The following is a 27,808-nucleotide window of genomic DNA, read 5'->3' on the forward strand; positions in this document are numbered from 1 at the left end:
ACAAAGAATCAATAATAGTGTAAAAAATTTAACAAATGTATCAATCAATATTTCCATAAAGTGTGCAGAGTCGATTTTAGTTTTGACAACTATGTGAAATGTAACTCCTAATGTGTAAAACCATTTTTGACATGGTCCCTGACAATGAGAAAGATAAGTACAAAAGTGTGTTCTCTATGTAGAAATATATGTTGAAATGTGTTATTCTCATCTGTGATAAACCTATCAACGGTTGTTGAACCATAGACCAATGCACCCATATCAAGTTCAGGACAGCATAACCTATTCTTGCCTTTAGAGAACAAGTGTTTGTGATGCACTGCTTAAAGAGACACTCTCAATCTTAGGCATATTTCTGGATGTTTATTACATGGGGTATCTGAAGACTTTCTTTGATGTCATTCGTAGGTTTGGGCTCATTACAAAATGTAATAGCATCTATTAATTTCTGACTTGTGTTGTATTTGGAGTTGTAATTGTAGCAGGGCATGGAGTCATCCCACAGACAACAACCTTACCTTGTCAACTTGCTGACAGGGTTAACCTCTTTGGTCATGTGGACAAGGCATCCGACTTTGGATCGGAAGGTCTGTCATTCGAATCCCAGCACAGGAATCCAATATGATGGCCACAAAATTTCCATGTTGGTTGCAAGTGTGGTGGCCACAAAATTTTCGAGTCCCACTTAAATAGAACATATTAATTAAAGGTGTAATTACATGCTAGATAAGATATCTTAGGAGATGTTTACAAAAAACAGGTTTGTATTAATTTTCTTAATAAAATTGTTGACTATCTTTTTTTATCCTGAGGTTATGTCAGTCAGTGGATTGAATACATTTTCTATTACATGATATAAGTAATGCAAATTTGAGGGATTGGTTTCACAATGACACTAGATTTTGTAATTCATCATGCAGAGTTGCATCCCTTATATGTGCCAGGATATGCTGATTGTGCATTCAGAACCTAACTTCCAGTGTTTTGTAAAAGTGTTAACTATATATGATGAGCTATACTTTCCACCTTTGTGAACATCTGATTCATAGCCATATGCTAATAGTAGAGTGAGATAGGTAGCACAGATTTGCTGTGATGATGGGAATTGTGTTGTTATCATTCTCAAACTAAGCAGAAACCTTAGGATATAACCAACAAATTGTCCAAACAAATGTTACACCCAATCACTTACAAAACTTACGTGTTTAATTCTTCAGATATTATGATCATTAATTCTGATGTGTATGAAAAATAGAATCATGTGTATCATATTTGGAATTAATTAGATTCTCTTCATATCTCCCATGGGGCTTTATCCAAAAGAGAATTAATCAGAGTTACAAGTTTCATAAATCTGCAAAACCATACATCCCAGTGGTAGTGGAAACATTGCCCATACTATTCTAGTTACACTAGAGCAACATTTGACATATAGTTCTGTTACAGTTGTCTGTAGTGCTTCTTTAAAATTTTCTGTGTTTTGTTTGTGTTCAAAGCCTCTGCAGTATTGCCTCTTTGTTGTTTTTGTGATTACACAAGAGATAAATAATTCGCAGAGGTTGTTTACCCTGATACCCAAAACCATTTGATGAAAATAGCTGCCATGTATTGGTGATTAGATGATAATGTCAAAATCTGTCCTAACGTTTTTTCCAACAGACCAGGCTATTTTCAAGATTATGTTCTCCTGCTACAAGCAATTATTGTACAGTTTTGTTCAGAGGGTGTTCTGTCTATTTGTGACAGGGGAAAAACGGCCTGGTTATGAAAAAACGGCCTGGTGTATTGACTGTTTCAGTTTATTCCAGATATCTAAAAAACTGTGACATGTTTTTGTTGTTGAAGGATCTTGTGACAGATGGGAACAGGATGGTCCTTGTTTTTCTCTGCATGGTGAAGAGTCTTTGCTCATTGGTATATATATATACAACCTGTATTTCACTTGGCTTGTATACTCCATGGGTTCACTGAACTTTGAAAACACGAGAAAACAGAAGTTTTTTGTGTGTTGTTCTTTCAGTATTCATTCAACTAGTAATCATTCTCCCTTTAAAGGGAAGTAAATAATAGAGGGAAGTTTCAGTTGAAAATTAGTAAGTTCAGTTTTACGCCACTTTCAACAATATTCCAGTTAGATGGCAACAGTCTGTAATTGATCCAGTGTCAGCCATACGATCCAATGATCAACAACATGAGCATTGTTCTATGCAGTTGGGATGCACTGACATGTATCGACCATGCAAGGCCTCCTTTCGCAATACACTATGGTGATTGTTAGTCACAAAGGTAACCTTAATGCAGTATTAAAGAATGAGAAGGGTTAACCTTAGTGAAGGCTGCTTCGTGAAAGGAGCCCTATCAGCAAGCTTGACCATCTGTTAGTCACCTCTCACAACAAGCAAGTATTACTGACGATGAATTCTATTCAGGGGTGTAAATTAGTAACTTAATTAATTAGTCACATCCATTTGTTTACTCTGCATTCCTGTTGAAATCAGGGATAGTAATTTTCCTCTGATCCGCTAATTTCTGCCAGTTTTATTTCAACACCCCCAACCCCCTTCAGTAACACAGTATTAAGGAAAGCTGTGCGATACAAAACTTGTGAAGAAAGAAAAAAAAAAGAAACACTCATGCTTTCATGTGCTCCGTTATTGTTTGCTTTAGTATATCTTCAACTGTGAATGACCCAAGTATCAATGTCTCAGTGACTGATATGTTCAAAACTAATCCTACATTGAATGATCCTGTTGACTCTTCCGTTGAAAAATCAACATCTGAGAGACAGGATTATTATCATTCATACACCATTATGCATAAGCTGCCTTTAACAAGGGCAATCTTATTGAGTTTCTGTTGTACTAAATTGTTACTATATCATTGTATCGATTCTGTATCAGAGGAAGTATATGTTATTAACAGTGACAACATAAAATGTTTACAGGTGAGATTTTTTTTCTCTAAACTGTAAATATAGACTGCAAAGATTACTAGTCTTAGATATTTATGACCTCAGCTTAAAGTGAGGTTGTGTCGTTGAACACAGAGGTCATTGTGAAAACAATAATATAGTCATGTGTGGATATAGAGGTGGATTACAAAGTCAAGATGAACACAGACTAATTCAAAAACCATCTGAAAAATAAGACCTGCACCCTTGAAACTAGTCTCTTCAAGAAAATAAAGTGAAAGAGCACTCCAACTCAAGTCTTAATAATTGGTCCAGTTTCGATAGTCTAGTTTCAGACATGAAGAATTGTTTTTCCACTCACTTGGATCACTTTCTTTTCTTATATGTATGTAATTTTAAATAAGACACTTATTTGTCTGACACTCCTGCTGGAAGCACCGGTTATTGTGTTCCTAATACAAAAGTTGTCTGTTTGGCTAGGACAGAGAAATGGTTCCTGGTTCTTGACTACAACATGTCCTTGGTGTCCCTCGCTGTCCTGTACAAATGTTCTAAATAAACACCAGGTGGTTATAGTGTGGGACTTGATGTTGTGTGGTCATGTGTGGTCATACTGTGGTTATACTGTGGATATGTTGATTACAGACTGTTATATCACAGGTGTAATATTGTGGCCTTTGGTGTAAAACAACATTCATTTTCTCCCTGGACAAACATTTGGAGTGATTTTGACTTCTGGTGAGAAGATTGTGGCATGTGAACAACTCAGAGCAGATTGGAAGGTGTGAAAAGACTAATTGGAGGGATCCCAGACGAGACTGAAGATGCCAAGATTCCTTCGAGACTGGAATGTGGAACAAGCAAACAGTGCTGGTCACCTAGATACTTCTCCCAGGTCCATATTGCTGTAGATCACAGGACAGCTTCAGAAGTGGATGAGTGAGTGGAAATCATCTTCTTGTGATTAGTAGTAGGATACATGTATTTGACACTGACCTTAACAGTAACTTCACATTCAGATGTCAGAATCAAATGTTAGGATAATGTGGCATGTGAACACCTGGTTTCACCACTGGTTTTCAGCGAGCCATTCACATGATTTTCATTAACATTTTGTCTTCCCAGCAGTTTCAGTTTCAATTGATAATATCAGGGAGTAAGTTTAGTGTTATGCTGCACTCATCAATATTTAATCTGTATGGTAGCGGTGTATAAATAATCGAGTCAGGATTGGACAATCCAGTGATCAACAGTATGAGCATTTATCTACACATTTGGCATACAATGACATGTCAAACAAGCGAGTCTGACCAAAAGGATCCCTCTTACAACAATCATGGGCTACAGAAGATCAATTCTAACCCGAATCTTCATGAGTTGATATCAACTCGGTATTCTTTGGTAACTATGTTTGATAGTTTGTGTGCCCAAGATGGTACAGATGTGTAGTGTCATGGTAACGTATTAAAACACAAGTTACATTCTGTTCTCAGAGATCAAACGTTGCCTGTAAAGATTAGTTATGGATGGTAGGAAATGATGGTCAGGGGGCAATAATATGGCAGGTACAGTGATCTTGCTGAGCGGAAGACGGTCAATAAATCTTACCTTCAATTATAGTGATATACGTAAGGAAAGTTATGATCAAATGATTGTGGAGACCATGAACATTGAATTGTTTTTAGGTTTAAACAGGCAGAATGCTGAGGTATTTTATCATTGTGTCATACAGCGTCTATAAAGAATGTAACAAATTTAAACAGTCTTGTGTTAATAGCACTTCATACTGGTGCAGCATCTGTGCTTACCATGTTTACCTTTTGCTTTAATTTGTTAAGGCATATATCTAAATATACTTATCCTAAACAGCTTGTGAATGCCTCTATTTCGCATACAATTAGAAGGAAAAAATCCCTCAACAAATGAGGTGTTTGTGTAACTATTGGAGCAGAGATTGACAGTTTCCCTAAAACTATACATCTTCTAGTCTGACTATCAGCTCCTTCTAGTGGCACTACTGACACACCTGGGCGTCTGCCAGACATATCGGAACAGAAGTGCATAAACTGTCTGCTGCTGATTGCTTCACAGGATCAAGGGCCTTACCCCTTGCTGTCATGTTCAAAGGCAGTTTTCACAGACAAATATATAAGCAGCATGAGGTCGTGTTTCCAGTCAACATTTACACAGTGACAGAACTGCATGTCTGATCGTGAGTGAGTGAGTGTGGTTTTACTTTCAGCAATATTACATTTTTTCTGACAGCAGAAATAGGCTACAGACACTCCTTTGAACATGCAGGTCCTGTTAGGGAGATATTGTACAGTGAATAGTAATATGTGTTGGGTCTCATCACAAATTGATGTGTAGCTGTTATCTTTGTCATCAGAAAACATGTCAGTTGATTATTGTGTAGTATTGAGGATCAGTGGTTAAACTGCCATCTCTACATGGGCAAAATGGGAAAAGTGTAAATGGAAGAAATAAGGGAATATTTTGAATGGAATCATAAATGGAAGAGATGAGGGAATTTTGTAAATTGAAGGATAAATGGAATAGATAAGGGAACATTGTACATGGAAGAGATAAGGGAATATTGCACATGCAAGAGATAAAGGAATATTGCACATGGAGGAGATAACGGAATATTGTACGTGGAAGAGATAATGGAATATTGTACATGGAAGAGATAAAGGAATATTGTACATGTAAGATAAGGGAATATTCTACATGCAAGAGATAAGGGAATATTGTACATGGAAGAGATACGGGAATATTGTACATGGAAGAGATAAGGGAATATTGAACATCGAAGCAATGATGATGAACACCGTGCATGTTTATTGAGGTGTGGATTTAGGCATATAAGTAGTTATGAATCCTAGCTGTTCCTTCACAGCTGAATCATCTTTCACAATAGCCACTTCTGAGATGACCCTGCATCCTCAGCTTTTTGGGACCATCAGAGGCCATCAGCCATAAGTAAAGAGACTTGAGAGTACAGTGACACCATGCTGGTGTTCACGATCAGATGTCTTGGTGATCTTTGGTCAGGGTCTTGTGTTAAAAACATGCCTGACAACCAACTTTTTTAGATGATAGGAGTGAAATCCTGTAGACATGATGGGAGAGTAAAATGTCTTCAGAAGCCTCAGATCTGACATCCATAGATTGTGGTGAACATCTGACTTATATAAAGACATAAATCCAAGGTCATGTCTGGTTTCAACAGTTCCATCATTTTACACATCTGACCCACAGCTGTAGAGCCAGAGGTCATTTATGTATTGGATCTTGTCAGTGCTGAGACAAAACATGAGGAGAATTATAGTTTGTAAGGATAATAGTGAAAGTGCAGTTCCACGAGGTTGGAAAGTTCTTAATAAATACTCTATGTTGTCATTTGGTTTTATGCAAAATAATGACCGAAGGAGGAGTATGCAGAGACCAAGTTTCAGTGCCAGACAACCATATCTTTTAACACGTCAGCCACACACTGATTCATACACTAACAACCAGTCTCTGAAATGAACATATTTTACTGAACAACATTCATAGTAAAAAAATAATATAATGGAATGGTGCCCTAAGACTTTCTTCATTTCAGAAACTAAGGGAATCTAGACTTGCCACATTTTTAGACTTGCATGGGCTTTCTTGGATATATTTGCTTCAGGGTCTGTGTGACAGACTAAATGATTCACTGTATTTTGTGTAAAGAAGCTGTTCTGGTTGAACTCTCACCTGTCAGTATTTTACCCTCAATAATGTAGGACTGAAGTAGTTACAGTCAATACAGGAATAAATAATCCTTGAACATCGTTGCCATGTGTCAGCTTTCTGTGACATATTTTTAATGAATCTTTCAAGAGTTTGCTTAAGGAACCTGAGCCAATCATCTGAAAATAGTTCTTGTTTTTGGTCATGCCTAATACACATTGTATATGAACCCAGAAAATCTATTTAACAAGTAATTTGGTTAGTCTAGCATTATCACAGAATACTTTTGGTCTCAGGTCTGAAGAACTGAAAAGGTTTTGTATCACATTACTGGTTTTATGGAATTTTGGCAATAGCGGCATAAATTACAGATCACCTCCTACGACCTCCTGTAATTCTATGACATGTTTATTTTGTAATGCTGTATAAGCAGCGAAGAATGTCATAAATTGTAATCTAAGACCGAGGATAAAGCGTTCCAGGAAGATGCTCCCTCCATCCTTATGTACACTAACATTCTTTTTGATATGCCAGAAGAATTCTGCCATATGCTCCAAGAAAATCAGGGATTTCATTTTCTAATCAACGAGTTGGAATGGATTCAGATAGTTTCCAAATACTGGAGACCTTCCGTGTGTTAGCCATGGAATGTCTTTGTTGAGAAGAGGCTCTGCGGCAACACATTGGCCAGATATGTAGGTAGACACCCTTACAGCTATTTTGCCAGATCAACATGTACCTGATGACTGTTTTTGTCTTTCATATGTGATGTTCAAACAAGGAAGATTGTCTCACCAGCCAGGTATTCCCTATGTATTTATTAGGAATGTATCCTAGCTGTACTCAGGAATTTAAGTGTGTTTCTCTGGCTCAGATTGATATTTTTCTTGTCACTGATATTTCGTTCCTTGCATACCAGAATTAACAAATGCCATGAGTACTGTATTTTAATATGAGAATATGCTAGATTTTTAAATTCATAATTTGACAGTTGATATACTAATGAAAGAAAAGCCATGCTGTCAGCAACTTCAACTTCACGGACTCACCCCATCATCAGCGCTTTTACAGACTCACCCCATCACCAGCAACTTCACAGTTCACACCGTCATCTGCACCTTTACAGACTCCTCCCATCATCAGCACCTTTACCGACTCCCCCCGTAATCTGCACCTTTACAGATTCCCCCATCATAGGTACCTTTACAGATTCCCCCATCATAGGCACCTTTACAGACTGACCCCAGCATCTGCACCTTTATAGACTCAATCCATCATCTGCACCTTTACAGACTACCCCCATCATCAGCACCTTTACAGACTACCCCCATCATCAGCACCTTTACAGACTCCCCCATCATCAGCACCTTTACAGACTCCCCATCACCTGCAGCTTCACTGTCTCTACTCCTCACCCTCAACTTCACTGACTCACCCATCACCTGTAACATCACCGACTTCCCATCACCTGCAACTTCAACAATTCTCCCTATCACCTGCAATGAATTCAGTTACCTACAACTACACCAGTGTCCATGATATACTACAAACATTTACTCTCTTCCACATCTTCCCCCCATATAACTGGTGTTTTTCAGCATGATGACTAATGTAACACTATGAACACTCTCAATTCTCGACCCAGTCCTACCATATGTATGATTACTATTGGAATATCTACTGGTACATGTATACACCAAGTATGGTCAAGAAGGGGTCTCTATTTTGTGACTTGGCAATTTACAGTCTGTTTCTCTGTATCATTAAGTGCATGTGTCAGAATAGCATCAACACATTAATATGGGAAATTTAGAAGCTATATCAAATGATGATGTGGGGTTGAAATATCATTTCCTGAATCTGAAGCTGGAGTGACGTAGATAGTGTAAATAGCAACAAGTGTTGTATGATTCTTGAAGTATGTCCACGTTATCTGATGCATGGCTGACATCGACTGACCTGTAGGCGCTCAGCTCAAGTGGACCTTTCCTTGCGCTGCCTTTGTCATAGATGCTGGTTTCCTCTGATTCATGTCTTGTGCCTCTATGATACATATTGTGTGCCCTGAGTGCATAATTAGCCATATTGTTGAAGGAAAAACAAACAAACGAGTTGATAAGTTCAGTCGGGCAGTCTGATGCATAATTGTGGCCATACAGGCTACATTACAGTAGGCAGAGACAGAGCTTTGGTCATACAGTCTACATTGTAATAAACAGAAACAACTTTGATCATACAAGCTACATTGTAATAAATGGAGACAGCTTTGGTCATACAAGCTACATTGTAATAAACATAGACAGCTTTAGTCATAGAGGCTACATTGTAATAAACATAGACAGCATTGGCTCTAATGTAATGACCAGAGACAGCTTTGGAAATACAGGCTACATTGTAATAAACAGAGACATCTTTATTCCTGAAACTACAGTGTAGCTTTAAGGTAGAGCATTGGTCATAGTGGCTACATTGTAGTAGAAAGATAAAGCATTGGTCATAGTGGCTACATTGTAGCAAATATAGACAACTTTGGTCATAGTGGCTACATTGTAGTAGAAAGATAAAGCGTTGGTCATAGAGGCTACATTATATTAAACAGAGGTAGTGTTCTTGTGATAGAAGCTACATCAAAAATCTTAGACACAGTCATGTTCATACAGACTGAATTGTAAAATATTAAACACTGTGTTTTAAAGCACTGTGTCAGTGAATATAGACCTTGTTAGTCGTGTTTAGGAGAACTTTCTTAGGCATCAGTTGTTGGTCTGCACCCATGAAGATGATGTTTATGAACACTTAGCAAAACAAGCTGATCAGTTGCAGTGACAGTAATTACCTACTTAGGGACAAAACTCTCACTTGTGAATATCCCCACCTGTCTTTGAAAGAACAAAAGTGAATGTTTATGGGTATTTCTTGAAGAACAGGGTTTTTGTTATATGGGCTCATTCTGTCAAAGAAAACAAGATGTAACCTTGACAGTAAACAGACATTTTCTTGTGAACCTATTCAGGTTTAAATCAGAAGCTTACTGAAACAAAACTGTTTTCATATCCTAACACATTGATTGCAGTGAGGGATTCTGTATTATTTCTGATAAGTTGTCTTAGAAAAGAGGACTTCTCATGGATATGATTTAGACTGATGCTTAGTCTCTAAATACATATAATCTTTTAACAAGAATAATCCCTTATAATAATGAAAAGGAGCCCCAAAGATCAGAGATTCAGAGTCAGAATCCAAGGTAAGCTCTTGTTCATTTTTTGCCTTAATATTGCAGAAAGGGCTGGGGGGAATTAAAAACAACTGGGACTGTGAGATAGGCTAGTGGATGGTGCTTTATAAGAAGAATGTTAGGATGTCGTTTACAATTGAACAGCGCTCTTTTAACCTTTAATGTGAGGCCATTACCTGAGTGTTGAAACCATGTCCTTGCATGTGCCATCTTGTTGAGATCATCCTGCAGTTTTAATGGCAATAACTGGTCATAGTTTATGGTTTACCATTGAAAGTTAATGAAGGTTGTTGAATGCGAGGTTTACAGTAATGCTGAATGGTGGGAGATACCGCCACTGACGTTGCTTAATGGCATGATAAAGCCTTGGTGTTGGAGAGAAATAGGCTTGACACTGAGTCTGATGTTAATCAAACTGGCGTGAAATGTTCCTTGTGTTGTTAGTTAATGGACATTGACACAAGGATCATATTCAGCATGGATGGTGTTTACATCATGGATAAATAAATAAGTTGTTATCCATGAAGATGTTAATGCTTGATAGATTATTAATATCCTCCCCATCAAAAGTTTGGACTCACTTAAAGCACTCACAATATGTTATGTACCCATCTATGGTTACGCCAAAGGTGAATTTCTCCACTGACTTGCGGGAACCAACTGCAAACCCCATGCATATGAAATGCAAGAGGATCATGCACCACATTGCTGAAAAGCATGTGCAAATATCATGCATGTGAACAGCTGCTTTTTGGTGCAAAGTTTTGTTAAGAATTCACAATATTTGACACAGTTCAATCTTTTATTGAATTCATGGGTATAACCGTTTTAATGGTATGATATTTGTCTTACTATACATCAGTTTGTGTGTAAACATTACCTTTAGACAATATCAAATACTTTGCAAAATCTAGTTAAGAACAGTTGCCCGAAGTAAGTGGCTACACTTACACTAGTGAGTCTAGATGTTTGATGGGTGATGTATATGTTGAAGTGATGATGAACAGAAAGACTGTAAGATTAGTTGGTTGGTTGGTTGGTTGCTCTTTAATGCTGCACTCATGCTGCATTAAGCAATAACATAGCTATATGGTTTTTAAATAACTGAGTCTGGACCAGATATTCAGCAGTATGAGATCTAATCAGTGCAAATGGGATAAAATGACATGTGTCAACCAAGTCAGCCAGTCTGACCAGCTGATCCTGTTAGTCGCCTGTTACGACAAGCATCCTTTGAACACCAATTCTAACCCAGATCTTCTTCAGTTGGACAGAAACAGTAATGCTGGATGTATCCATTATTAGTGTATAGTTTAAAATATATCTATTCATAACAACCTATCCTAGTTGTAGGAGTCAACGTCATAGGTCAAATAACAGATGCTGTTACTTAGTTTTATACAATACTTAGTTTGAGATTTGAGGTTCATGGTATCAACCACTGGTTTGGGGATTGACTATTTACAGGACAACGAGTTACATATATTTTGGGTCTCCCTGATGGCACCATTAAAAAATAATATTTGTGTTTTGTAATAAAGCTGGATTCTGTGGTGCTGGTAAATATGTATGCTTTGGATGGATTATGGTTTGTTTGCTTGTACTTTACTTTTGTGCCACTTTACGCAAAATTCCTGCAGTCATGACAAGGGACACCATAATTTGTACCCATGTGGGGAATCGAACCCAGGTCTTTGGCATGATGAGTGAATGCTTTAACCACTGGGCTAACCCATAACCCTGTTCTCTTGTAAGAAATATGAATAATTCCATTCTTATGCTCCAACTGATCGTCCTGTCCTAAATTAACAGTAATATAAGAGAGATATAATCTTATGTTGATACACTTGAGTTCTTGGTATTACAGTAAACAAGATTTTATGAGCTATTGTGCATAACATGTTAATAAAATATCAAAAGCCTCTACCTGATTCCATATATAAACATTTGATAACACAGGGCACAAAAAAAAAATATCTGTTTTATGCTTAAATAAATTTGATTTTGATATACAACATCAATGAATGAATATTGTATCCATGTTAACTCCCGATCTATGTCATGTACTGTTATGAAATGCCTAAAGAAGGTGGATGTTCTTCTTGGTGAATCCTGCGACTTAAGGTGCTCAGGATTGCTTAACAATGCAAAATACACCCTAATGATCCAGGAGGCGCCACTTATGATAACGATCTTTGTGTTATCAGGACAGACTCAAAATGCAAAAACGTGAAGCCATGTGGAAACATGGCCTTGATGGTGAAGTCACGCCTCTCGTTTTCAAGAGTGAGGTTATCACAGAGCTTGGGTGTTGCCTGGAGCCAAAATTAAAGAGCTTTGGATTTTGCTTTCAATTTATTGTAAAGTGAATGTTTATGGCCTGTAAAAACTGAATGTGTTATGTGTTTAAATTTTTATTGTTGAATCGTTATGGCAGTTATATTGTGTATAGATGTTCTGGGAATCCATGTGTGGCACCATGGCTAGTTCTTCAGTGGAACAGTGGGTAGCCATGCAGGTGTTTGCTGTATTGCTGCAGTCCCAGTTTGATTCCCTGTATGGTAAAGAAAGGACTACACACATCAACATGATATGCCAGGGTCTAGGATTGAATATCAGTAGCATTTGCATTTTTGTTTGGCAGGTTTTCCTGGTGGTAATACTTTCAAATAACTTCTGTCAGGTATATTTCTGTCTTGTTTTCTAAGTACTGCAGTTATATAGACGTATTCATCCATTGTCCCAATATTGCATATCTTGTATATTTCTCTGATTACCTCTTTCCTTATCATGGTGAGATACAGGGTTTTCTGTACTTGAATTGTTGAAGTTCTTTGTAGGTGATCATGATGATGTTATAAACCAGCTCACTCACTCATATTTACAGTGATAATGGTTGTACATGTATTTAAATGTGGTTGTGTAAGATTCATGGCTGTGTTTATTGTTGTACTCTCTGTGTTCCAGGTTGTATCAAATCATGGTTTATGACTCATGGTTGCATGAAATTATAGTTATTACTCAGTGTTGAAATGAACTGAGATTTATTATTCTAGGCTGTATTGAATCTGTTTCATGTTTAATCATGGTTGCATGGATTTCTCTTCATAATGTCATTACATTTTCAGGTTCAGCATGGAATTTCGATGACGACACAGATTCTACGGCCTCATCAGAGACAGTAACAACTGGCTCGGATGACCCATCAACATCACGCACACCACAACTGTACTATACAACACCTCCACGAGCAGTAAGTCTCTTTTAGCATCATACTTACCATACATTAGCATCCCAGTAGTGAGCTGATGTCAAACAATGGCTTTGACTGATGAACTCTTTGTGAAGCATTAGTAACTGCCTGGCTGCACAGGGTGTGCGTTCTTACCTGCATGATGGACTGATGGTTACGGCTATCGTGAATTGATAGTGAATTAGTTTAGTGTTATGTCACTCTCAGCAGTATTTCAACTGTATGTCGACAGGATGTAAATAAATAAGCCTGAAGCCGACAATCCAGTGATCAACATCGTGAGCATTGATCTACAAAATTGGGATACAAACGATGACATATAGCTCAGTGAAATGTAGAGTAAAGAATTTCTCCTTGCAAACAGTTTTCAGTGCCAATGTGATTTGTTGTTGTTGCTGCTGCTGCTGCTGGTTGACTCATGGAAAATGGACAGCTGGTGTATGTCTGTGTTGGACTTCATGTTATAGAGCTGTGATTATACTCTTTGTCATGATGAGATATTCAACTTGTTGCCAAGGTTGCTATAAAATGCAAGTTATTTGGATAATGGAAACTGTCACATGAAACAGATGTAATTAGTAAAGTCAAAAGACTCAAAGCCTAAACAAGGAATGTTCAGAAAATTGTGTCAGTTGGACTTTTGATAGCTTGTGAATGTTTGTAAATACTTTCAGAAATAGTCCTGCCTGATTTTGTACCTTTTGTTATAACAGTGACACTATGTTAAACAATAGTGTCAAGATCCTCTATCAAGATAACTCTGAGATGTGCTCTATAAAGGGTACTGATCATAGGTTTCACCAACGTGATACAAAATGTTAAAGGCATGTATCACTACAGGCTTTCTACATGCTGAAATGAAATAAGCGGTGTTAAACCTGACTGACTCACTGACTCACTGACTCACTGACTCACTGACTGGCTGATTAACTCCCTGACTCACTCAGGTGTCCGCCACCCTGATACTTCTTGGATATTGTAAAAGTGACGTAAAGCAATACTCACTCACTCACTCACTCACTCACTCACTCACTCACTCACTCACTCACTCACTCATTAGGGTAGAACTTGATGGAATTCAGCTTGTAATATCATCTTTCTATATTTCCTATTCATATTTCTATTTATTTCTTTTTAACAAAAGTTCAAGGTAACAGTGTCAATTAAGTTTATGCATCAGTCCTTTACGTTATTGGTTCAGTTGCTGATTTATTGAATGAGACACTTGTCCATTCATTGCCTTGGTTTCCAGGTGTGTCACTTACTGTCATGTATGTCCCATGAGATATTGACCAGGTAAACAAACCTGAGTCATCTGAGTGACCTGCCACCTATCTGCTCTTTGAAACAATCTCTCTTTACTCTAGAAGAGCCTCGAAACTGTCAATATTGCCCTCATTCTTTCAGATAAGACGTTCATTTCTGTCACTCATACCATTAGCCAGGACTAGCTTGAGCTGGTGGGTTGATATTGTTAGTGACTGCCGTTATGGGTGCCCCTTCACCTTTCGTGGGGGAGCAGGTTTTGGCACGTTAATTAGCCTTTCGTTGTTCCTTGCATACTGATCTGGGATAACACCCGAGACCTGACCCACTCTCCCACACTCGGTCGCAAACAGCTTCGTACCTGTGTGTAGGTACATAGCATTAACTTACCTGCATTCAACAGGTAGATTTGCATTCTTTGACTTGAGAATCTGACTTGTGATGTGAGAATGCGGTCTTTGATCTGACATGTGGACATGAAATGTCGCCTGATGGAAGTCAGTATGGAGTTGTAATTATTCCTACCTGAAACTACTGACAAGCACTCAGGTCTTTCGAGATATTCCAGGTGATCCATGGGTCAAACTGACCACTAACATACCAAAAGTATCATCTGAATCTGTTACTTGACTCTAGTTGTGTGATGAACATACAAAAAGCTGCTGTTTTACATAACCACACCAGGTTCTACTTCCTATGCTCTGTTTTTGTGAATGACAGTGTTGGTCAGTGACCACAGGGATTTACAATGAAAGGTGGGTGTCAATATTTTATCAGACATTTTGGAGTAGTTGATACCATAATAAGTGTTTCTATTATTAATACCTGACATTATAATTGGTCAAGCAAAATATAACTGTCATTTTTCAATTTACTGATGTTGAGGTGTTCAAATAATATTTTTCTTGGCCAACAGGACATGTAGGAAAACAATTCCAAAAACATTTTGTGAGTTGATGATCTGAGGTCATCATAAAAATGTAAACAAAAGAACATTTTATAGAAAACCCATGGAATTAAGTGTGTTATTTAGGCCAAGTAAATAAAAAGTGTTGTGGTTCCGAGTACACAACTCTAAAATGTAGGGGATGTATGGAGGATTTGTATTCAATTTTTAACATTTTTGTTTAGAAATAAATTATTTATTCAATCAAGCTTAAGTCCTGTCTCTAACAGAATGACCGCAATCCTCTGCTGCTGGGATAAAAACAATGGCATCTGAGAGTTTATTTTATTCATACTGCTTAGAAAAATAGAGTTGGCAAAAGAATTCAGGGGTTGGTCTGGTAATCGGAACATTTTTTAGGCCTCTCATGAAGTTCATCTATTAAACAATAAAAAATGACCTGACCTTTCAAAATTCAGGAAAATAAAGTGACTTGACCATTTAGAGTGAAGTGTGTAGTATCATCTGTCACACTTAGTCCCCAACTGTAAACCATCCAAGAGTCTCAACATATTAATCAGATGTTATTTTACTGTATGATGTATTTTATTACCCTTGAGAGGATATTTAGTTTCAACATACATTTTAATTTACCCATCAGCATCACTCACATACATGTGTGCATAGTGACTCCCTTTGATCACAACATACATGTGTGTGTAGTGACTCCCTTCAATTACAACATACATGTGTGCGTAGTGACTCCCTTCGATTACAACATACATGTGTGTGTAGTGACTCCCTTCGATTACAACATACATGTGTGCATAGTGACTCCCTTCAATTACAACATACATGTGTGTGTAGTGACTCCCTTCAATTACAACATACATGTGTGCGTAGTGACTCCCTTCAATTACAACATACATGTGTGCATAGTGACTCCCTTTGATTACAACATACATGTGTGTGTAGTGACTCCCTTCAATTACAACATACATGTGTGCGTAGTGACTCCCTTCGATTACAACATACATGTGTGTGTAGTGACTCCCTTCGATTACAACATACATGTGTGCATAGTGACTCCCTTCGATTACAACATACATGTGTGTGTAGTGACTCCCTTCGATTACAACATACATGTGTGCATAGTGACTCCCTTCAATTACAACATACATGTGTGTGTAGTGACTCCCTTCAATTACAACATACATGTGTGCGTAGTGACTCCCTTCAATTACAACATACATGTGTGCGTAGTGACTCCCTTTGATTACAACATACATGTGTGTGTAGTGACTCCCTTCGATTACAACATACATGTGTGCGTAGTGACTCCCTTCAATTACAACATACATGTGTGCGTAGTGACTTCCTTCAATTACAACATACATGTGTGTGTAGTGACTCCCTTCAATTACAACATACATGTGTGCGTAGTGACTCCCTTCAATTACAACATACATGTGTGCATAGTGACTCCCTTCAATTACAACATACATGTGTGTGTAGTGACTCCCTTCAATTACAACATATATGTGTGTGTAGTGACTCCCTTCAATTACAGCATACATGTGTGTGTAGTGACTCCCTTCAATTACAACATACATGTGTGCATAGTGACTCCCTTCAATTACAACATACATGTGTGCGTAGTGACTCCCTTCAATTACAACATACATGTGTGCGTAGTGACTCCTTTCAATTACAACATACATGTGTGCATAGTGACTCCCTTCGATTACAACATACATGTGTGCGTAGTGACTCCCTTCAATTACAATGGTGATTGAAGGTAAAGTCTGAGCTCAGGCTAAGTAAGTCCACATGATATCTGACGTCATGCATGTAAACACACAGTAAGCTGGTTAGGTTACATGATACTGTTCCATAACATGCAGCTATTCTTCTTCCCTGCTTAACTTAAAACACACATGTCAAACCAACACAAATTCATTAAGGTTGCCATGTGTTTGGGCTTAGCTGCAAACATCTTACAGTTTGGAAATGAAGATTGGAATCACCTGAGGAGCAACATGAGGTACACCAGGTGGTGTTCCTCCAAAATACAATTTTAAAAATATAAAAGTTCTTTTCGATTTTTTTAACAAATGCTGAGGCTTATATGTGAATACAAATCTATGAGGAATGAGCATTTTGGTGACATTAATCCTCTTGACTGTAGAGATGAAGTATTGAAATGGGAGGCATTTTCTGCTCTGATTTTGATATAGCTGTATACTTAATCATCTTAACTGGCATGTTATTTTTTGCATCCAGTGAAATGACATTGATTGGTATAATTATAATGCTACACAGTCTCACGTACTGCACTTATTAAAACTAGAGCCAGGTTTCATGATCTTTTTGAAGTAGGGATAAATACTTCTTAAGTAAATGAAGCCTTGGGGATTCCTTTTCAAAGACACCTGAATAAGCTAAGGTTTTAGATGACCTCATGCTGAAATCTTTGATCTCTGTGGGTGCCCATGTGCATCCTCTAAAAGCGTAAAACACATGATGAAACCCAATAGGCCATGAAATAATCAGCCTTCAGGCTAATATTATTAGATATTTGAGAAATGCATTATGGGTACTTCTGATGGTGTTTTATTAGGGAACATGTGTAACCATCATTGGGTACTCGAGGTGTAGGCAAACAAGTTACAGATAGGTTTGGGAATTGACTTGTCTTGAAACATGTCTGTAAATATAATCAGAAGCTTGTTATGATTGAGAAGAACTGACATGAGGCACTATGAATTTTGTAAACACACATGGCCAATTGGCATGGATGCTCCAATCGCTCATCTTACATCTTCAACAGGGACAGAGGTTACAAACTGACACTAAAACCAAACCTAGAAGATCAGAGAGAATGTGTCTGGATCAGACTTTGTAGATGTTAGGGAACTGAGTAAGACCCACGTGCAACTAATAATGATGTCTTCATGTTGTAAGGCTCCCCAGCCTGTTGGTGGAAGCGCCAACTCAGGCCCCCTCCATTACAGATAATTTTATTAGCTTCATAGCTATCTGCAAACCTTGACAAAACAGCACAGGTAGCGTGGCTTCAGAGGCAGCACTAGGGAGTTGATATGTTTGGTGTCAGGAGTGGGATAACTTGGCCGTCTGCTCTACTGTCGCCTGCTCTGTGGTGATCTTCCGCTCATGTGCGTCATCTGTGACATGGTTGGGCCTCTATAATGTACTTCATCTGCACTTCACTGTACTGGACTAGCCACTTAATGAGATGGAGATTAGGTGTCACACTGACAAGTAAGACATAATGGCCTACTAATACTAGGGATTAGCCCCTCAACACTGATTGATGGTGTATCATCCCAGCAACAAAATGTTGCATCAAATCTAGGCTGATGATACAAGTGAATTTTTAAAAATATTTTCTTCTTTGAAACTGAAAATTTTGATGATGTGTTTTGTGGTAGTCATTCTGTGATACTTTAGTTTATTAAGGATGCCTTAATTGAGAATATTCAATCTGAATACATTTCATGTTGGTATTAGATTATACTCTGTCATACATTGTTCTGTACAGAATTTAAGGTAGTTGCAAATTGTCACTACATTGTTTTAAATCAACAAATAATAATTATTATAAACGGTCACAGATGGTATCTCCCGATAATGGAATAATGCCAAGAGTGCTTGACCAATGTAACCACTGGCTATGTAGACCCTGTCTTATCATCTTGTTGTAACAGTTTCGTGTGCACTAAAGCATGTGTTGGTGCCAGATATTCAGTGCTGTGATAGATAGCATCTCTGGAGGTTGTTGTCTCATCTGCTTAAAATATGTGTGGTGGGGGGGAAAATGGCTGAGGTTGTACTACTGCGTGAAAAGACTGTGTGCAGGACAATCAGAGTAGAGTAAAGCACCCAGTCACCTCTGACTATAAATAATCTGAGTCTGGGATCAACAGCATGAGCATCGTTCTATTCATTTGGGTGAGTAAGTGAGTCTAGGCAGATAGTCCAGTGATCAACAGCATGAGCATCGTTCTATTCATTGGGTGAGTGAGTTTAGTTTAATGCTGCAATCAGCAATAATCCAGCTGTGTGGTGGTAGTAAAAAATTTAGTTTAGAGCAGACAATCCTGTGATTAACAGCATAAGCATCATTCTACTCTTTTGGGATTATGATGACATCTGTCAAACAAGTCGACAAGCTGGACCATCTGATCCTGTTAGTCATATCTTATGACAAGCTTGGGTTGCTGAAGATCAATTTCAATTTGGATTATCATGGGTTGTTTTTATGACTCAACTTTGAGCTAATGTGTCAGATTTGTCAAGGTATGGGGCACATGTATTGTCAAATATCAGACAAGAGTTCCATATTATTTGTGAAGAGTACTGCTTTTATTAAGTACTATCTATGAATTACAATAAGGGCATATGTCATGCTTTGAACATAATAGTTTTCAAATATATATGTTATGTGAACAAACAGAATGTCCTTGTATATATTGTTATTCTTCATGGACGGCCCAGTACCATGAGATGAAATAGTGTAACCTATAATAGTGTATATTTAATGTTACTGAGTATCTGGGCTCTTATTCTCGAAACGTTCGTAGCACTATGAACTTCTTAAGCCCATTCTTACGAGCACACATGGGCTACAAAGTTAGGAATTCTTAGGGCTACGAATGTTTCGAGAATAAGAGCCCTGAAGTATCTAATCAGAAACCTGTAAATGAAAGTAGCTCTAGGTAGAGTGGAGTGAATTAATTATGTCACCTCTCTAATTAGGATCCAGTCTCATGATTTTGTTTGACCAGATGAATCCGTCTGCAGAAGAGAATTTTGGTGTGTTTGCTGAGTAGTTGAAGTGTCAGCTTGTCATGGCAGACAAACTCTGATTGGTCACATTGGTACACAGTGTTAAGCGTTCTGGTGTTTCTGGCATTCCCAGCTTGTGACATTACTGGAACATTAATAAGAGCAGCATAAAACTATTCTCACTCAGTCACTGTTACATTCTCTTAGAAAACATACATAATGCATAATTCAATCAAACATTCCATCTTCCTCAGGGAATCAACAATGATGGATATCAGTTTCTAAAGAAAAAGTGAAAATTCATATAGATGTCTCCTATTCATCACTGGGCACTTTATGTGATGTCTTAGACTGTTTCTTGAAAAATATTCTATATATTGTCTCCCATTTCACATCTTTAGAAATGTAAATGAAAGCTGAATGGTGTATTTTTTTAGCCTAAGTGTATTTAGATGAAAAAGAGACCCTTTTGAGTGGAAGTCCAGATGTCTCATCTGAAAGTTAGGTTGTGTAGATACAAGAGGTGGGGTCACATCAGGCCAGTCGGTGAGTCACTGTGTCCAACTTCACTGAGAACAGTCAGTATAATCTGTCCATCTGGAAAACAGATTCAGACCCTTGCCCATATGACAACATCTGTGTTGTTTTGCATCATAGCAACACCTGCTGGAAGTGGTTCAGACATAAGCAGAGAGATGGTCTGTGCTTGGTCCTTTAGGTTATCAGAGAGGACAACATGTGTATTGGGTGTGCTGGTGTTTTTGAGGAGATGACAGTCCTGTATTGAAAGTATTGGGTCAGGAAAACAAAGTCACAAAGAAAAGAATGTGTGAAACAGCATTATGGTCCAGTTATTCAGAACAGCAGCTCAGATGAATAAAGAAATTGTATTTTTCTGAAGCTGCCCAAACCATTTTGATATCTTGGAAAAATTTGAATGGGCCCAAAGGTACCCCACCCCTACTACTCTACCCCACGCAGACACCCCTTATGTCAATTCCTGACATCAAATTTGCAAGAAATGACAATATGTTCTTCATCTCGAAGACAACAATTATGAGTTTTTCAGTATTATTATATTCAAAAGAAGTAAATTATGTTTGAATTTTCAGAGACAATATAATCTTTTAACACTGAAAGACTAACATGCTACATTGTTACATCTATTAGTCACATGACCATAACAGGTTCAGGTATCCCATCCCAGGTATCCAGGTTGCCCATCTCAGCCCTAAAATAGGCATTATGGTCCAATGATTCAGAACAGCAGCTCAGGTGAAAAAGAAATAGTATTTTTCTGACACTGCCGAAACTTTTGTTTAAAGTTGAAAAAATATGTCACCACATGCTTGTGTGTGAGCAGCCTCATAATGATTGGGTGGCTACAGTGAGTGCCCTTGTTGATTGGGTGTCCTTGTTCAAGCTATTGGCTCCTGCTCAAGCTGTCAGCATCAACTTCACCCAGCCCAGAGCTGATTATTGATAGAGCTTCATGATATACTTCTAGTATTGCTGACTGTTGAAAACCATCATCTTCTCACTCACTCTGGGCTATCGGGTTTGAGCTAACAAGCTGTTATGTTGCTGTGGCCGGATAGAAATTGCTAGGATTATCTGAAGTGAAGTGGATGAGTGTCCAGAACAGGATGGGATGCAGATTAGATGAACATCTGCAGTTGAAGAGGAAATAAGGGTTATCATGGGTGAATGTGGGGATTAAGAGGATCACAGGAAGGTTGTGACTGGGGTGTTGGCTGGTGTCTGATCGTGTTAACCTATACATGGTCATACTGAGACAGCACTCTGTATCAGCCTTAGTAACAATATGTTTCCTCCGCTGTATCAATATGTATCCTCCGCTGTAACGATGTGTATCCTCCACTGTAATGATGTGTATCCTCCACTGTAACGATGTGTATCCTCCACTGTAACAATGTGTATCCTCCACTGTAATGGTGTGTATCCTCCACTGTAATGGTGTGTATCCTCCACTGTAACGATGTGTATCTTCCACTGTAATGATGTGTATCCTATACTGTAATGGTGTGTATCCTCCACTGTAACAATGTGTATCCTCCACTGTAATGATGTGTATCCTCTACTGTAATGGTGTGTATCCTCTGCTGTAATGGTGTGTATCCTCTGCTGTAATGATGTGTATCCTCTACTGTAATGATGTGTATCCTCTACTGTAATGATGTGTATCCTATACTGTAATGGTGTGTATCCTCCACTGTAATGATGTGTATCTTCCATTGTAACGATGTGTGTCTTCCACTGTAACGATGTGTATCCTTCACTGTAACGATGTGTACCCTCCACTGTAACGATGTGTATCCTTTACTAGAACTGCAATGCATATCCTACCCTGTAACAATAATATGTATCACCCAGTGTAACCTCAGTATAGAAAGCAGACATTTCTTATGTCTGTTTAGGAAGGTACCCGTGAAGGTCCTGGGGTAGAATAGCCCTTCCACGAACCCATCCTTATCATAAAAGGCAACTGTGCATGATACCCCAAAAATTGCTAATACTATGTAATTAGATGTAAGTTCAATGACTTGTCAGTACATTATCTGTTTGTTTGTAATCACAAGACTAGTGAAGGTCCTGTTGTAGAATAGACCTGCACAAACTCATGCTTGCCATAAAAGGTGACTATGCTTGTCATAATGGGCGACTAACGGGATTGGGTGGTCAGGCTTGTTGACTTGGTTGACACATGTCATTGGTTTTCAGTTGCGCAGATTGATGCTCATGTTGTTGGTCAGTGGAATTGTCTGGTCCAGACTCGATTATTTACAGACCGCCGTCATATAGCTGGAATGTTGCTCAGTGCAGCGTAAAGCTAAACTCACTCACTCACTGTGTAGGATTTACTCTGAGTTTTTGCAAGGGATGTTGCAAGAAGAAAAAAGAAATGTTTGAACTTTTTGACTACATAAAACCACAGATGCAGTTATTTCAATATACCAAAATGGGACATAAACTTACATTGAAGCTATAATATATGAATGAAGGCCCCAAAATATTTCCTTTTGGGTGTCAGTTTGGATTGATTAGAACGAAATCTAAGGTGTTGAAAATATCAATGTTGTATTTAATTAATTTTAAGCATAACCTAGACATATTTATATTTCATCAAATGATAACTGGATCTCGCACCTTTTATGCTGAGAACATTTCATGTTTTCATGTTTCTTCAGGTTGATGAAAAACAGTTGTTTTTCATGGCAATTCAAATGTTATTGCTGATTAAAATAATCTTAGTGTCATAAGGTCAACAGTTCTTTTCATTTATTTCCTGTGATTTGTGTCGAAAATTAATTTGTTTGATCTGGATTAATGATAACATCTCTGTATTTAACATGTACTTCGTCCATATTAACGACATCTCAACACACACATAGTGTGCTATTGTTGGCGTCTGCTTGTTGAGTTAGCGTCTGCTCTTGAGACTGTGCAGCAGGAACTGACTTGTAAGGGCGTCAGGAGAAGGGCAGTCTGCTGTGTGGGTGCTGGATGTATGGCAGAACTAGCCTGATAACCACTGAGCTCTTGACTTCGACAGTAACGGGACTGACGTTGATAACCTCTGCCGTGATGCAATATCGTGGCAGAATAAGTGTGTGTGGCCTGTGTATCAGATTGCTAAGCCTATCTGCATGGTCAAAGTGGTCATGTTTTTTTTCTCAAAAGTATTTGGTGATACTATTTCAATGAAACATGCAGTTGAATTAAAAATTTATCTTGTAAAATAATGTTTTTTACATATCAGTTACCTTTTGTCATGAAAATTCAGAATTTATGCATATGGAACTGATAACAAATATACCCTTTAAATTGTCCTACCTCCATTTTGTTCAGTGCTGTTTAAAATGCTGGCAAGATTTGTTTGTGACATGGCCATATAGGTAAAACTGACCTTCCCCTTGTTCAAGTGCATTGTTCCTCTGTTGAAGGATATGTCTGGAATTTGAAGAGGAAATCCATGAACAAAGCAGAATTTACTGCCTTGTATGGTCTGAATTATTTTTTTAAGGACTTTTTATGTTCTGAAATGCTAAAATAGTTTTACACTCAAATATAACTATACCTCCTCAAGCTTTCCGAGACATTATTTGAATCAGGTTTTCGATTTTGTTGTTTTGAGGAGGAAACAATTACAGCTACTTAGGAAATACTTAAAATATCATTTGCAGGATCTGGAATTTAGAATTACACCAGTTTGGAATTTGATTGAGGGAATATCTTAGGTCTGGGATTGGTTCCTAAGTTTTCAGCCATGAAAATTTTACTACATATATCATAGTGACATTGTAAGGTTGTATCATAGTATATTTTAGGGCGATGACAGGATTAGTTACATGTGTGGCAGTACCACAGCATTCATACATATGCATGTAGAAATTACTTAGCGATATAGCAAGTCATGTTTGTAATGAACTTGGATGGAACACTAATTTTAGTTTCATAGAACCATATCCAAATGTATAGCAAGTAGCAACGAAATTGTGCTATCCATCAGTTTGTTATAAATATAGTTAACTGTACTTACTTATATTACATAGAAAGTAAAGAATTTACATGATATAGACAGGAATGATATGAAAGAGACAGAAATAGGATATGAACATGACATGAGTTGGGAATGATTAGTGTTTTTTGGCCACTTTCAGCAATATTTCAGCAATATTATGGCAGGAGATGCCAGAAATAGGCTTCACACACTGTAACCATGGGAACCCAGGTCTTTGACTTGATCAGCAAACACTTTAACCACTAGGCCACACCGCCACCCTGCCACCCCCAGTGGGCCTTGAAGGATAAGAAAGTGATATAAAGAGGAAAAGGTTTGCTCAAAACATGAAATATCAAAAAAGACATGACAGGGACAGAAGCAATATGATAGAAACATGATATAAGGGGCATCTGTAGACAGGGATAAATATGTATAAGAAAAGGATGTTATACACATAATATAGAGAGAAACATGCCATGGACAGGAGCAAAGTAATAGGAACATGTTACAGACATTGAAGGACATGACAGTTTTATTGGGAAAAGGGTGTGATAGGCACATGATACAGATGTTGAAAGGTTTGGATAGGAATATGATTAACACATGAAATGGACATATGACAATGAATCACAGGTATGAGACATGACGAATAATAATAGCCACAAACAGAAATACTAAGTATGAATATCATTTAGTTTTGACCATGCAACACAACATTCACAACTGACAGAGTTACAAAAAAATGTATACTAGATTGTAAAACATAGTTTTTCCTTGATGAAAATCTATATACCTGTGTGATTTGAATGAGAAAAATGTAAAAAAATAAAAGTAACTATTGAATTTGTAAAAGCATCTTAATAGTGTCTGCATTTAACAAATATACCTGACAAAAATAGTAAAGGATATATGTAAATTTTGAAATTATGAATAATGATGTATTTAGTCATTGACATACTGATAAAATATCATAAAAATATTGATATCCCTAACTTATGTGTCCAGTATGTAAGCTGTATACCAGATTTATAAAAAGTCATTAGTGAAAGAAATAATATAGGTATTGAATTGGTAAAAGTGTCTTTAATAAGTGCTTAATCGTTTCTGTTTTCAACAAATATAATATTCAAAGTCATTTCATCTTATGTGGTATAAAAGATTCACTGAAACATATATAGTGACCTTAGTGCAATATTCAGTAATGGTAGTACATATCAGCATGATGGCACTGAAGGTGTGTAGGAGTAATTCCGTTTCTGGGTGTAATTTGTAACTATTTGTTTTATGGGATGTGAAAAACATTTCATCATACCATATCATATCTCTCAAGTACATTGCAGTCCTCAGGTGTAATGCGTAACATGTATTCATCAATCCACACACTGTCCTGTAGTGTAAGAGCAGATAATAGATGATTGAACTGACAAATTTCCTCTTGGCAGTGTGGGTTCAATGACTTATGACAATAACACATTATATCCCCCGCATCTCAATAAATGGATTCCATGTCTTTGAACACTCCCACCTTCCTAGGAAGATGAGGATGATGAGATGAAATAGAAACAAGTGTTTGTCCGAGGTAAGACCATTGCTCCACCTCTGTGTTGCACTCACTTGCCACCATTAGCAGGGATTGATAAAGACGGCCACTGATCAAGCAGAGTCAAAGGTACAGCTTTAAGGGGAAGATGTGCCCTTCATCAGTAATTGTGGTAGTTCAGGAGGACGAGGATGTGCCCGGCTTTGAATGGGATGATCGTCTGTTATATGTAACCTGTGTGTAGTTGTGAGGTTTCAGGGAGGCTTTAGATGTATGTTCAAACTACCCAGTACTTTCTGAAGATTGTGATGGACGAGATGTTGGAAGAGACTTACCTTTCCCCAGGCATTATGGTGGTTTTGTAATAGAATGTTAATGGATACATTCTTGGATTTGGACATTACTCTTTTAATCTCTTTGGAATATCATTGTTGCATCAATATTTGAATTATCCAAAGATACGTAACTTTCTGTGAGCCAAACGTATGCACTATTTAGTTAGTGTTTACATAAAAGCTGACAGCATAAGGACAAATCCTATTACCAACAAAATGGCAAAACTTGGAACCAATAACTGGTGGCTTGAGTGAGTATGAAGAAAGAATTCTTTTTCACCACTCTTGCTAAGATATCAGCAGTTTTGTTCTTCTGTTCTATTTGGACTGCATCCATTTATTTCCCCAGTCAATGACCGATCGCTGACATGGTTTGTGATTTGGACCAGCTACAGAAGCACTGATTCAGACAGATATTCCTGTGATAAAACAATAGGTAACAGAGATGAAGACTAGCACACTCAGTGATTACTGGCCTGCATCTGCCGGCGGCATCAAAGTACTTCTATCAGCTCTTGTGATACGGAAATGAAAGGTGTGCTCTGATCCTGAACAACCTGCATTTGTGTGTTGAGCCACAGTAGGAAGCTCTTCTGTAATGTTGGGAAGTGTAGGGAGCTTGTACAACAGTGCTTTCCTTAAGCATGTCACTGCAGTAAGTGCATGAACTTCTCTACAGTGCTATTTTCGAATGTCATATTTTTCTGGTTTTCTTAATTGAATTCCTGCGCGGCTATTTGTGTTCATGATTACTACTGACATGATAAGATATGACAATCAAAATAGTGTCACTACTCCTTTTTAATTAAACACATTTCTTACTATCAACCACCTTTTTGACAACAGGCCTGGAAGAAAATCTGATTTTGTATTCTGGTACTGCTGCATCAAGCCATCCTGGTCAAAAGGGCTGCCTAAGTTTATCAAATGTTTGAGCTCTGTGACTCAGAGGGTTGTATGGGAATTTGATCATAATGTCAGCTAGTGGTTTGATGGTTCTGATTATATACTGGATGCTATGATACAGCTGGCGTATTGCTTTGTGTGACTGTAATCAGCAAACCGGTTCAAACATTTTGATCATGTGCTAATGTTGTTATAGTTTTAACAATGTGGTTTTTTTTGTGGCATTTGCTCATTTAAGAGTATTGAAATGCAAGTCCCCTCATAATGTCATCATTGGCTTTTCAGAGTTGTTTTCCTCAGTTTTGCCTCAATCTGCTGGTTATGGATAAATAACATGCATTGATTATCATCCTTAGAAGTGAAATACTTGTCAACCAAAAATGAAACTCTGATAGTCTTGTCATATAGAATGTTTATTTTTC

General features: G+C 37.8%; 1 protein-coding gene across 3 annotated transcripts in view; it reads left to right on the plus strand.

Annotated features, from left to right (window-relative positions):
* LOC137283269 (ankyrin repeat and fibronectin type-III domain-containing protein 1-like) overlaps nt 1-27,808 on the plus strand; it is a 190,320-nt gene that overhangs the window by 126,037 nt on the left and 36,475 nt on the right. For all 3 annotated transcript variants that reach the window (XM_067814702.1, XM_067814703.1, XM_067814704.1), the window contains one exon: nt 12,995-13,119. In XM_067814702.1, coding sequence (XP_067670803.1) covers nt 12,995-13,119 — 125 coding nt within the window. The remainder of the gene's footprint in view (nt 1-12,994; nt 13,120-27,808) is intronic.

The sequence above is a fragment of the Haliotis asinina genome, chromosome 5 (assembly GCF_037392515.1).
Source record: "Haliotis asinina isolate JCU_RB_2024 chromosome 5, JCU_Hal_asi_v2, whole genome shotgun sequence".
NCBI lineage: Eukaryota > Metazoa > Mollusca > Gastropoda > Lepetellida > Haliotidae > Haliotis > Haliotis asinina.